Source organism: Leucopleurus acutus (genome assembly GCF_964270905.1).
Source record: "Leucopleurus acutus genome assembly, chromosome: 17".
NCBI lineage: Eukaryota > Metazoa > Chordata > Mammalia > Artiodactyla > Delphinidae > Leucopleurus > Leucopleurus acutus.
The window spans coordinates 1865522-1879048 of NC_139159.1; the positions used below are offsets into that span (position 1 = coordinate 1865522).

The window sequence follows — 13527 nt, forward strand, 5'->3', positions numbered from 1 at the left end:
TGTGGTCTTGAAGGTCTCCCTCTGCAAAGTACTTTAAAGAATGAACAATTTTACAGGACTTCCCTGGTGGTCCAGTGGTTAAGATTTGCCTTCCAATGCAGGGGGTGTGGGTTCAATCCCTAGTCAGGGAGCTAAGATCCCACATGCCTCGGGGCCCAAAGCACAAAACACAAAACAGAAGCAGTATTGTAACAAATTCAATAAAGACTTTAAAAATGGTCCACATCAAAAAAATCTTTAAAAAATTGTTTAAAAAAAAAAGAATGAACAATTTGAGGTCTGGAAAAGTTTTAGACTTCATTTATTCATTCACTCATTCACTCAACAAACATTTCAAAGCTTAAAAAAGAATCATTATTCCAGGCACTGACATTACATCAATGCAGGAAACAAATAACCAAAATAAATAAATAAATAAATGTGTTGTGCTTGTGGAACTTGCTTTGTGGTTAGGAGAAAGAAAACAAATAATGTATGTAGGAAAGGTGTGAGATTGTAGTAGGCAAGGAGCTAATAAGTATAAGGGGGAAAGATAAAACAGAATGCAGGGATTGGGGACTTGGAACCCTGACTGGTAAACATGAAGGGCTTGGATTCTGCTCCGGGTTTACTGTGCTAGCGAAGTACTCCTTTTGTACTGCACCCTCAGTCCCAGTCCTGTGCTTTGATCAGATGAGAGGTTGTCTTGGACAGGATCAGGGCTTGTTATGGACACAAACATAAATGCAAGAGCAGAATCAGAAGCCAAGGAAGCTTCTGCCAGAGACCTTCTGCACAAACTTAGTGAGGGTGGGTGGGTGAATGTCAGGTTGGTGGGAAATGGTGAGAACAGGAGATTCAGGGGTGGGTTTGAATTTCACCCTGGGTAAGACAGTTTTCAGTATTTTATTTATCACGTCTCTTCTTAATATCCCAGAAGTAGAAAGGACTACTTGCCAAGAAAAGCTTGAAAGCCACTACTGTTCTCTACAACTACTGCCTATCTTATATTTAAATATATTGACAACTCAGTGGTAAAAATGGACATTCATGGGAAAAAATGTCTGTTCTAAAATAATTTTTGTCCTTGAAGGAAAAAAGGCTTAGGAGGTTTACTTATTCTGAAGCTACAGAAACCCCATGGAAATTTAGATTATCTTTTCAACTACCCATGTTAAAAGTGCTGTACTTGTTTTCTACATGAAATCTTATTCTTTGATGCACTTACTTGAGTTTTCAACTATTGCTTTCAACCTTCTCAAATCTGTTATATAAAAACCATAAGTTTGTGCAGTTACTTCAGGGATTTATTTTATTTCCGTCCACATAAGTTTAGCTTACTTACTTTTCTTTATTTTTTTCTATCTTATTTGGTCAATTAGACAAAGCACTGTTGCCATATTCTTGTCAGTTTACTGTATTCTGTTAATTGTGTAGTATGCACTTTCACACAGAGAGGAATATAATGACCCTTCCCCATCAGGCATATACACCGTCTGTTTTTTTGTACCAGTTTGTGTATGTAGTCTTTCCAGCCATGCAGCATCCAAAGGGGCCTTGCTTGGTCCCCAGCATAGAACAACTTAGCCAGATAACGGAAATACATCATTATCTACTGTTTGGAGCCCTAAGTATGAATTTCTACAATGGGCAGCACTGCTACACATTGGAGGAAATGCCTTCTTAAGGGATCACCAATCTTAATTTTAAAAATTGACATTTTCAAAGTCAACTGCTATTAATTATTGCATGTCACAGAGAAATTCTAAACAGATAAGTTTCTTGGGAGGACAATCTATTTGGTAGAAAAATTCCAGGGGTCTATTTTAATTCTATTTGGTGTCTATTCACATGCTGTTCATAACTTGTATAGTTTCCTAACTAAAGGCTGTGTATTTAATTTTTGAGATTAAAAAGCACGATATATGATTTTCTCTTTTCAGGGGGGAGCGGAACATAACATTCCAGTTGTCATTTCAAAAATCTCCAAGGAGCAAAGAGGTAAAGTGTTAAGAGGGCTGTCCTGTGAGTTCCTGTCACTGAGGGAAAAGACAATAGTTGGAATCATAAATTCGTATATGGGACTGACCAGCGGGGTCCCATGACCAGGCAACAGGTGACGGTTCTGACTGCCGAGTCCAAGTCCTTTACCCGCCCGGCGGGCAGGGAGGGAAGACAGTAGAGCAGGTGGCTGTGTGTGAGCCAGAGACTGCATGACTGCACAGTGTCTCATTAACAAGGAAGCGTAGAAACGGGTCTGATGCTTGCAAGTCTCATCAGTTACAGGCAACTCCAGTTATATATATATTTTTTTTCAGTTTTCATATGCAATTTAACTCAGCCCTTCATATGAAATTTCATCCAGGAAAAACTCTGAGGATGTAAACCAACTGTTACAATGACCGAAATCACTGAGACAGCCTAGTGTTTAAAAAGAAACGGGGAGCTGGTTCCATTGCTGATGGAGTGAATGTCTAGCTCTAAACGTTTTCATAGATGCCTTAATGCTCTCATAAGAACATGAGAACATTTCGTCCTCCATCCAGAAGTGTGGCCAATTTCTGGCAACTAAGATCTGAAATGATAGAACGAAATGGAACTATCACAGCATGTGTCTCAATTCAGCTCATGTTTCAATCATAGGAGTTGAATCATGTGATTGTTTTTGCATTTCTATTACCTGTGGATCTTTTAAGATGCTACCCATATAAAACATTTCATTTTTTCCCTTTTATCAGTTTTGACTTTATTTAATTAAAAACTCTTTCATCCGTGTGAAGAAAGTAGACGATGCCTAATCAATTGTCCTTCTCCATTCACAGCTGAGCTCTCAGGACTGCTCTTCATTGGGGACGCAATTCTGCAGGTATACACCTTACCATTATTTTCCACGTGCAACCAAAACATAAGGTCAATTCACAATATACCACATGAAGCTGTGTCTCTCTTTCCATTGCAGATAAACGGGATTAATGTGAGGAAATGCAGACATGAAGAAGTGGTGAGTTTTCTTTACTTTTTCCTAATATCATAATTTTCCCCATGTGCAAATGAGGATTTAGGGCATTGCTAAAAACTTTTCATTTTATTCATTCGGAAATATGACGCTGGTCCAGTGTGCTGTCAGACTTTCGGATAATTTCTTACTTGGTGTTTGGGTTTTTTTGTGTGTATTAGAAACAGATCAGTGAGTATCACTAAGAAAAAAAATGTAATTCAAAGAAATACAGCTGTTTGCTATGTTTTCCAGTTTTTCAGTTAATTCCTACTAGTCTGTGCCCACTAAGTGCATCTCTAGGTGAAATATATCTCTAAATCTTTGCAAATGTTTAGAAGCTTATAAACAATAAAATTTATGTTTGTAAAATTTCATCTAGTAGCTGGGGCAATGGGAAGAGCATGTAAAGACCGTGCGTGTGTGTGTGTGTGTGTGTGAGAGAGAGACAGAGACAGAGACAGAGACAGAGACGACATTTAGAGACACTTCATCTCAAGGTTCACAGGTTCAGCTCACTAGACAGCTACACAGAAAGATCAGCAGTGTTTACTGTGGTATTTTCTTGGATGTTGGTAATGTGCAGATGTGAAGCCCGGCTTCAGATCCTTTAATTCACTCAGCTTATGTGACCCAGGAATTTGTATTTTAACAACGGGCCCAGCAGTTTCACTGTCAGCGGCCTCTAATCTACACCTTGGGAGAAGCTGGAAAGTTGAGCAGCTTCTGTGGAGCTGAGGGAGGACATAAAAAATGATGCAGAAAAGTGATGCAGGCTGGTGTCAGGCGTTTGGGAAATGTTTTTCACAGCTAATTCAATAACATTCATAGAACCTTCACTGAATCCCCATATCAGCTCACAAGGGAAAGGAGAGAGGAGACAAGACGCCTAAAGGTTTGTACTCAGGGGTCAAACAAAATGAAAATACCGTAAACCTTCGGCTTCTCGTGGCTCCAGTTCACTTGGTTTGTGAAGACGTTGCCCTGCTACAATTTGGAGAAAACTCTTCTGATATATTTACATATTTCAGGCCTCAAAGAGGCAACTCCGAGCATCTGAAAAGCCCCAGCTCCACAAGCAGAGCTGTTGGAGAGCGTTCTCTGTGGGACAGGCAAGGTGTGTCCATATTCATTGCTCGGTTTTTCTCTCAAAAATCCTACTGATTTTTGAAAAATCACCCCGTGGTGAACCTCGCATAAAATATACGTACTTCAGATCTCAGGCTTATGTCAAATAGGTACAGGGAGAAGCAATATTTGAGAACAGAGTTTTAGACAAATGAGAAGCAGCACATCACGGACTACTCGGTTCTGAATATACACAGATTTCAAATACAGCCCTGTAAGTAAAGATATTTTAACTTCAGTCTTTTTTCAAAAGTACAACGTGATTTTAAATTCATTGTCCAGGGAGCAAAAACAAGTGCATTCTCTTCCAAAACCGCACACTGTTCCATGGAGTCCTGTTTGCACTTTGCCCTTCAGAGGCAAGCAGCAAGCTTACACTTACTGTGATGAGGCTTTGATTAAACAGATCCACGCAGCATGAAAGATTAGAATGCGCTAATCACGCCACTTCCCAATGGTGTTCCTTCTGTTTCAAAGAGGGATTTAAGATTGTATTGCAAATTGCACGTGGCCCTTCACAACAAACTTTTACTCTTTTGAGAGGTTTAGGAAGTGTAGGTAGTGATATTCTTATTTGCTTCCAATCTTTCACTTTGCAGCAGTGATTAGGTGCTTTTGTCTTCACTGCTAATTATCTAAGCAAACAGACTGACTTACACCTCAGTGGGACTGAGATATTAATTAAATGTTTAAGAAGGGACTTACATGGGCAGAAAAGGTCACCGCAAGCTCAGAGGTGCGGATGGTTTTAAGTACCATGCTGACGGACCGCATTCCTCATTCCCAGTCAGGGCCCCCAGAGGCCCAAATTCAGAAAGCAGCCTCGGAAGGTATGGCGATAGGTTGTTTGTGCCTGTGACTTTCTCTTATTCGCCTACACTATTCACTGCCACGGTTAGAAGTCTGCATCATTCGTAGATGCCGTCAAGGGTGTGTAGCCGTAGCTTCCGTGCTGGAGGTAGCCACAGGCTTGATCTGTGTGGCCGGGGATCCCTGCTCTCCGCTTGGGCACTCAGTGGACTGTGGTTAACGGATTCTTTAGCTAAATAACTAGAATTAGGTCATCACAGCATCTGCATCTGTATGTTTCTCATGTCTGGGTGTGCGATCATCAATTCTGGGCTTCACCCACACCACCCCGGGCATTCTTCTTGCTAGAAGATTGCTGAGGAAGAAAAGCTACCAGTTTCCTGACCAAGAAAGATTAGAGCAGGTGCCAGCTTTGAGATCGAAAAAGAGTTTCATCTGTTTTTTGTTTTTATGGTCTTATTGATAGAAAACATTAGATAATTAGAACTGCAAACAACCATCACCCTGATTCTGAATTTGTGACTTTGAACCAAACTCTAAAATTGTGTAATTTTTACAGGAGCAGAATGAATAGCTTTAACTTACATAAGTTAAGTTACATACTTTAACTTATGTAAGTTAAAATGATATATTCATGCAATGAAGACAAATTTTGATAAAAGGAATAAAAAATGTAGTTTAATAACATTTTAGTTGTTATGATATATGCTTAACTTAATTCAAAATTTCCATTGGAATTTTCTTTTTTAGCTTAGATGAATCAGAAAATAAAATTACAAGAGTTACATTATCTCATCTGAAAATGAGGCATTATTTTATATATTGGAACCATTTCAGAGATTTTATGAGTCATCAAGGAACATATTTAGGATGCGATTTGGAAACATAAAGCATTTGAGATCTTGGCAAAATGCTCAAATTGTCATTGAGTAACATATCATGTTTCACCTAACTGCTAACAATTCTCAATTGGTTTTCAATTTGGAAATAGGTTTTGAGGTCTAATGGATTAAGATTTTCCTCCAGAATTCTGACTGCAGTGGACTCTTTTTCTTTGAATTAACTACCACAGAGGAAAGCCATACATGAAATCACTTGACTTTTAATATTTCCCACCGGTTTGGGAAAGGTGTTAAATATTGTTTATTGTATCTCTGATTTTAAAAAGTAATAAAATATCTAGAACTTGCCTAATTTACATCCTTAGATTCTCATTAACACCCTTAGGAGTTCCTTCTCTGCTGGACCCACAGGTCTGTCCCCTAGTTAGGCTATGCATAGAGACAGCACAGGTGACAAGTTCCTTAACTGCATGCTCTTTACTCCTGGCTACTGATTCCCATCACATCCCTATTTGTTGTCTTACACACACTAAAGACCCTCTTCGCAGCGCCCTCGATAATGAGACAAAGCCAGGCCAGATAAACCCCTTCCTTAGTGGAGCACGAGCCAGTTCCCACCCAGAGGAATCGGCAGGGAGGACACACAGCAGAAAGCCCAGGTGGACCCTGTTACAGAGAAGAGGAAGTGACCGGCGGGTAGAGACAGGCGTGTGGACATCACCACACCCCAGCAAAGACGCTTTCCAGTCACTCTCCTGCCCCGCAGATCAGAGTGAGGAGGGGAAGTGTGTGTCATCCAGATTCTGCAGTTCTCACAGAGCTGACATTTTACTTTCAGAATGATCAGACAGAAAGGCAAGGAGAAGAAAGTGTCTGAGGATGGAAATGTGAGCACCTAAGTTAGAATTTGTGTTATAGGTATTTTCCAGCTGTCTGATGATCATAAAGGGCCTGCATTTCTCTGACTCTCATTTTTTATCTGAAAGATGAAGCGTTTGAACTCGATCACTCTTTATGTGTTTGGCAGCCCACTCATGAGAAAGTGCCTGGAGACGTGTGTGTTTTTTCTCTTTTTCAATTTTAATAGACTTTATCTTCTAGAAGCCTTTTAGGTTTACAAAATAATTGTGCAGAAAGTTTTCTCCCCATCTTGTCTCACACAGAGTATCCTCTTACTAAGATCACAGGCTGCTGTCGACATTTCTTACAGTTGGTGAACCCCTACTGATGCATCACTTGTTTTTTTAACATCTTTATTGGAGTATAATTGCTCTACAATGGTGTCTTAGTTTCTGCTGTGTAACAAAGTGAACCAGCTATACGCATACATATATCCCCGTATCCCTTCCCTCTTGCGTCTCCCTCCCACCCTCCCTATCCCACTCCTCTAGGTGGTCACAAAGCACCGAGCTGATCTCCCTGTGCTATGCGGCTGCTTCCCACTAGCTATCTGTTTTACAGTTGGTAGTGTATATATGCCCATGCCACTCGCTCACTTCGTCCCAGCTTACCCTTCCCCCTCCCCGTGTCCTCAAGTCCATTCTCTACATCTGTGTCTTTATTCCTGTCCTGCCCCTAGGTTCTTCAGAACCATTTTCTTTTTTTTTAGATTCCATATATATGTGTTAGCATACAGTATTTGTTTCTCTCTTTCTGACTTACTTTGCTCTGTACGACAGACTCTAGGTCCATCCACCTCACTACAAATAACTCAATTTCATTTCTTTTTATGGCTGAGTAATATTCCATTGTATATATGTGCCACATCTTCTTTATCCATTCATCTGTTGATGGACACTTAAGTTGCTTCCATGTCCTGACTATTGTAAATAGAGCTGCAGTGAACATTGTGGTACCTGACTCTTTTTGAATTATGGTTTTCTCAGGGTATATGCCCAGTAGTGGGATTGCTGGGTCGTATGGTAATTCTATTTTTAGTTTCCACACCCAGTTTTCCCCATTATTAACATCCCATATTGTTACATTACATTTCTTACAAGGAATAAACCAGTACTGATACATTATTATTAACAAAAGTCTATACTTTATTCAAATTTCTTTAGTTTTTACCTAATACTTCTTTTCCTGTCCCAGGATCACATCTGGATTACACATCACATGTAATTATGTCTCCTTTGGCTCCTCTGGGCTGTAATAGTTTCTAGGACTTCTTTTTTGATAACTGTTACACTTTTGAGGGGGACTGGTCAGGTATTTTGCAGGCTGAATCTCGATTTGGAATTTTCCGATTTTTTTTGTGATTAGACTGGGCTTATGTGTGTTGGGAGGAAGATGACAGAGGCACGGTGCTGGTCTTATCATGTCTTGTCACGTGTACCTGCCGTCATGACTGCATCACCAGCACCTGGATGAGGAAGAGTCTGCCAGGTTTCTTTTTTTTTTGCAGTACGCGGGCCTCTCACTGTTGTGGCCTCTCCCGTTGCAGAGCACGGGCTCCGGACGCGCAAGCTCCGGACGGGCCCAGCCGCTCCGCGGCACGTTGGATCTTCCCGGACTGGGGCACGAACCCGTGTCCCCTGCATCGGCAGGCGGACTCTCAACCACTGCGCCACCAGGGAAGCCCGTCTGCCAGGTTTCTTACTCTGTGGTTCTTGTTCCCTTTCCATGCTGTGCTCCTTGGAAGGAGCTCCTACACTTAGTGGGGAATATGCTCTACCTCCACAGGGGTGGACTCTGCATACATTCCCTGGAATTCTGCTACGTAGGAGATTTGTCTGTTTACCTCAATTTTTCAGATTTCTTCAGTCATTTTGACAGATCAGTGTGGATTGTAGATACTTCTTTTATACTCTGGGCTGTAAGCTCTTCCAGTTGGTTTTAGTGTTGCTTTGAAAAGTCCTTGCGATTTTTTTTTTTTTTTTTTTTTGGAAGCACTTTCTCAGTTTCTGGTGCTAAAAGGTGTTTCAGGCTCATCTTGTACATTTCCTGCCAGTCCAAGAATCAGCAATTCCTCCCAGAGGCCCTGCTTCACTTTGTTAGAGAATCTTTGAGAAACTACATTCTGGGAGCTGGTGTGCTCATTGCTTGTGGAGTAGCTGTGTCTTCTAGGCCCCTCAGCTCACAGAACAGGATGTGTGTGTGTGTGTGTGTGTGTGTGTGTGTGTGTGTGTGTACTGAATTGCTCACATACCTACTCTGTACCTACATTAAGCTAAACGTGAGTTTACGTGGCTGCGCTAAGGGAACCCGTCATCACACAGACCGTCCTAGCCTCCTCCCCTTGCTTATGTGTAGCTTCCCACCAACAGATGCTACACCATCTGCCATCTGCTTGTTTAACTGTTCTAATCCAGTACATACGTACAGCAGGATCAGGACAGTTAATCCACTCCCTAGTGGGAAGACTTGACTAGGTAGAGGATTGACGTACTGTTCTTTTTTGCCTTTAGTCTTGCAGATTTCATTAACTTCCAGATTCACTTAGGTCAGTTCCACTTTCCTAAGCCCTTCAGTGAGGTTGTTTCAGGTGTTTGTAATACATCCAGACTCTCTTGTCATATCCTGCATTCAATTGTGATATCCCTTAACCTCCAAAATGATTTTTTCTAAAGATTTGCACACATTAAGGCTCACTCACCTTTTAGCTGCAAATTCTACAGGTTTTGACAAGTGCATAATACCGTGTAGCCACCATTATGGTGTCCTACAGAAGAGTTTCACTGCCCTAAGAAAATCCTCTTCAGCTATTTCCTCCCCACATCATGGTCCTCTAGAAATGACCATTTCACTGTCTGTACAGTTTTGCCTTTATCAGAATGTCATATAATTGAAATCATAGAGAATGTAGCCTTTTCAGAATGGCTTCTTTCACTTAGCAACGTGCATTTAAGAATGATTCATGTCTTTTAGCTCTTGATAATTTATTTCTTTTTGAGCACTGAATAGTATTTCATGGTCCAGACAATGGAATATTAAGCAACTTCACTCCAGTTTTTTAAAAAATCTATTTACCTATTGAAGGACATTGTGCTTACTTCCAGTTCGTGGTGATTATGAATAAAGCTGTTATAAATATTTGCAGGCAGGTTTTTGCATGGACATAAGTTTTAAATAAATTGAGTATAACTTAGGAGGTGTATTGCTGAATTATATGGTAAGATCATAGTTAGTTTACAAGAAGCTGCCAACGTGTCTCCCAAAACGGCGGTACCATTTTGCACATCCACTAGCAATAAAGGAGAGTTCCCGTTGCTCTGCATCCTTACCAGCAATTGGTACTTTCAGTTTTGTGGATTTGAACCATGTGTACAGTGGTATCTCATCGCTATTTTAATTTACAATTCCTTAATGACAGATGATGTTGGGCATATGTTCATATGCTTATTTTCCCTCTTTGTATTTTCTTTGGTGATGTCTATTCACATACCTTGCCCATTTTTAAATTCAGTTGTTTGTTTTCATATTGTTGAACTTAACAAAGTTCTTTATATATATATTGGAGATAGCTCCTCGTTTGTATTGGCTACCACATCAAATATATGTTTTAAAAATATTTTCTCCCTCTCTGTGGATGGGTTGCCTTTTAATTTTCTTTAAAAGTATACTTTGCAGAACAGAACTTTTTTTTTTCCTCTTTATTAATTTTATTTATTTATTCATTTTGACTGTGTTGGGTCTTCTTTGCTGTGTGCGGGCTTTCTTTAGCTGCGGTGAGCGGGGGCTACTCTTCGTTGCGGTGCACGGGCCTCTCATTGAGGTGGCTTCTCTTGTTGTGGAGCACAGGCTCCAATAGTTGCAGCACACGGGCTCATTAGTTGTGGCACATGGACCTAGTTTCTCCACGGCATGTGGGATCTTCCCGGACCAGGGCTTGAACCCGTGTCCCCTGCACTGGCAGGCAGATTCTTAACCACTGCGCTACCAGGGAAGCCCAGAACAGAACTTTTTAATTGTAATAAAGTCCAACGCATGAATTATTTCATGGCCATAAAGATGACTTTATTTCCTTAAGTCAATGTAACTTTATTTTTTCATTATTGTCATATTGCAGTAGCCTGGACTTCCAGCATAACTTGAATATTCATTGTGAGAAAATATGTCCTTTCCTTGTTCCTGGTCTCAGTGGGAACGGGTCTGGTTTCTCATCATTAAGTGTGATATTAACTGTGGGTGTTTTGTAGACGTTCTTTATGAAGTTGAAGAAGTTCCCCTATATTCCTACTTTGCAGACAGTTTTAATCATGGATGTATGTTGAGTTCTTTCAAGTGCTTTTTCTGCATCATTTGATATGACCATACTTGTTTTGTTCTTTAAACATTTGATGCATAGATTACATTGATTGAATTTACAATATTGAATCATCCTTGCTTACCTGGAATAAGCCCACCTGGTTGTGATATGATTATAATCCCTTTTATACATTGCTGGGTTTGATGTAGTAACTTTTTGAAGGTCATTGCGTAAATTCTGATAAGATATATTGGTCTTAATTTTGTTTTTCTGTAATGTTTTTAAAATCGTTTTTGGTATTAGGATAATGCTGGCATAAAAGAATGACTTAAAAAGTGTTGCCTCTGCCTCTATATTCTAGACAGGACTGTGGAGGATTGGTTCCGTTCCTTCATTAAATATGTGACAGAACACACCAGGAAAACTTTCTAGTTTAGGTGGTTTTCTTGGTTCAATTTATTTAATAAATATAGGCCATTTCAGAATATCAATTTCCCCTTGTGTGAGTTTTAGTAGTTGTGTCTTTCAAAGAATTGATCCATGTCACCGAGGTTATCAAAGCTGTGGGCATGGAGTTGTTTGTAGTATTCTACTATGAGCCTTTTCTTAGTGTCCATGGGATCAATAGTGATGACCCCTCTTTCCTTTCCAATATTGGTAATTTGTATCTTCTCTGTTTCTTGATTGATCTGGCTAGAGGTTTATCAATTTTTATTTATCACTTCAAAGGGCAGGTGTTTAGTGCCATTGGCTTTTCTCTGCTGTGTGTGTTTGCTCTCCGTTTCACTAATTCCCTGTGTGACTTCGTTATTTGTTTTCTTCTTTGTGCTTTTAGGGCTTTGACTGCTCCACTTTTTCTGTTTCCTACAGTAGAAGCTTAGATCATTGACTTTAATCACCTTTTTGAATATATGCATTTAATGGCATAAATTTTTCTCTAAGCACAGCTTCCCACAAATTTTGAAGAGTTCTATTCCATTTTTATTTAGTTCAAAGTATTTTTAAATTTCTCTCCAAACTTCTTCTTTGACTCCTGTGTTATGTAGAAAGGTAGTCTCCAAATATTTGGGGGACTTTCCAGCTATCTTTCTGGTACTGACTGCTAGTTTAAATTCCTTGTTGTCTGGGGGCATAATTTGTATGATTTGTATTCTTTTTGATTTGTTAAGTTTTGTGTCTGGCCTAGAATCTGGTCTATCTTTGTGAATTTTCCATATAAGCGTGGGAGGAATATGCATTTTGCTGTTTTTGGACAGAGTGTTCTGCAATAGATAGGAGTCCCTCCTTATCTGCGGTTTCACTTTACTTGGCATCAGTGACCCAAGGTCAACCACAGTCCAAAAATACTAACTAAAAGATTCCAGAAATAAGCAATTCCTAGGTTTTCAACCACGCGTCATTCTGAGGACGGTGATGAAATCTCGCTATGTCAGCTCTGTCCTCATAGGACGGGAATCATCCCTCCATCCGTGTTCCACTTCAGTCACTCCGCAGTCGCAGGGGTAGCGGGCCGACTCCCGGGGTCACAGTGCTTGTGGTCAGGCAACCTTTCTCCTACGTAATAATGGCCCAAAGGGCACGAAGAATGATGCTGGCAGTTCGGATACGCCAAAGGGAAGCTGTGAAGTGCTTCCTTTAGGTGAAAAGGTGAAAGTTCTCAACCTCATAGAGGGTGGTAAGGACTCTCCCACTCGTGAACCTGTGAAGAGGGAAAAGGAACCGTGTGCTACCTGTGCTGCTGCGTCTGGAGCTGCACAAGTTACAGTCAGTGTGTGATGAGTGCCTAGTTAGGATGGGAAAGGCTTTACATTTGCACAGGAAGATATTCTGAAAGAGAGAGGCCACGGTCGCCTAACTTTTATGGCAGGATATTGTTCTAGTTGTTCTATTTTATTATTAGTTACCGTTGACAGTCGCTTACTGTGCCTCCTTTATAAATTCAGCTTTATCACAGGTATGTATGTACAGGAAAAGACATCGTATATACAGGGCTCAGTACCACCCAGGGTGTCGAGCACCCCCTGGGGGGCTTGGAACGTGTCCCCTGGGGATAAGGGAGGGCTGCTGTGAGCCAGTTTGAAGGATAGCGCTGTTTACTTCAACTGTGTCCTCACCGAATCGCTGCCCGTCTGAACTCACAATTCTTGAAAGAGTGCTGTTGAGGTCCACAATTCCAGTAGTGGAGATGTCCGTTTCTCCTTTCGGTTCTATCAGTTTTGGCCTCACATGTTTTGATATTTTGTTGTTAGGTGTTTAGCATGACTACATATCATTGGAGATTCTACCATTTTATTACTATTTATTTCCTCACTTTAACCTGGATAATTTTCTTGTTCTCAAGTCTGCTTTGGGTGTAGTTGATATGTCTCCTCCAGCTATGTTGGTCAGCGTTAGCAAAATACATTTTTCTATATGCCTTTACCTTAAACCTATCAGTCTTCATATTAAAATGTTGTGTGTTTTTTGTAGAACCTAGAGTTGGGTCTTTTATATCCCATTGACAATTTCTGTTTTATAATTGATATATTTAGACCATTCAAATATAAAGTAATTACTGATAAACCGAATTAATATCCACCATG

The 13527-nt window shown here is 40.3% G+C and overlaps 1 protein-coding gene across 2 annotated transcripts in view; it reads left to right on the forward strand.

Annotated features, from left to right (window-relative positions):
* The window catches only part of SNTG1 (syntrophin gamma 1), a gene marked incomplete at both ends in the record, with an annotated part of 204184 nt that overhangs the window by 39953 nt on the left and 150704 nt on the right, over positions 1 to 13527 (forward strand). For both annotated transcript variants that reach the window (XM_082858570.1, XM_082858571.1), the window contains 3 exons: positions 1923 to 1980; positions 2802 to 2845; positions 2939 to 2980. In XM_082858570.1, coding sequence (XP_082714696.1) covers positions 1923 to 1980; positions 2802 to 2845; positions 2939 to 2980 — 144 coding nt within the window. The remainder of the gene's footprint in view (positions 1 to 1922; positions 1981 to 2801; positions 2846 to 2938; positions 2981 to 13527) is intronic.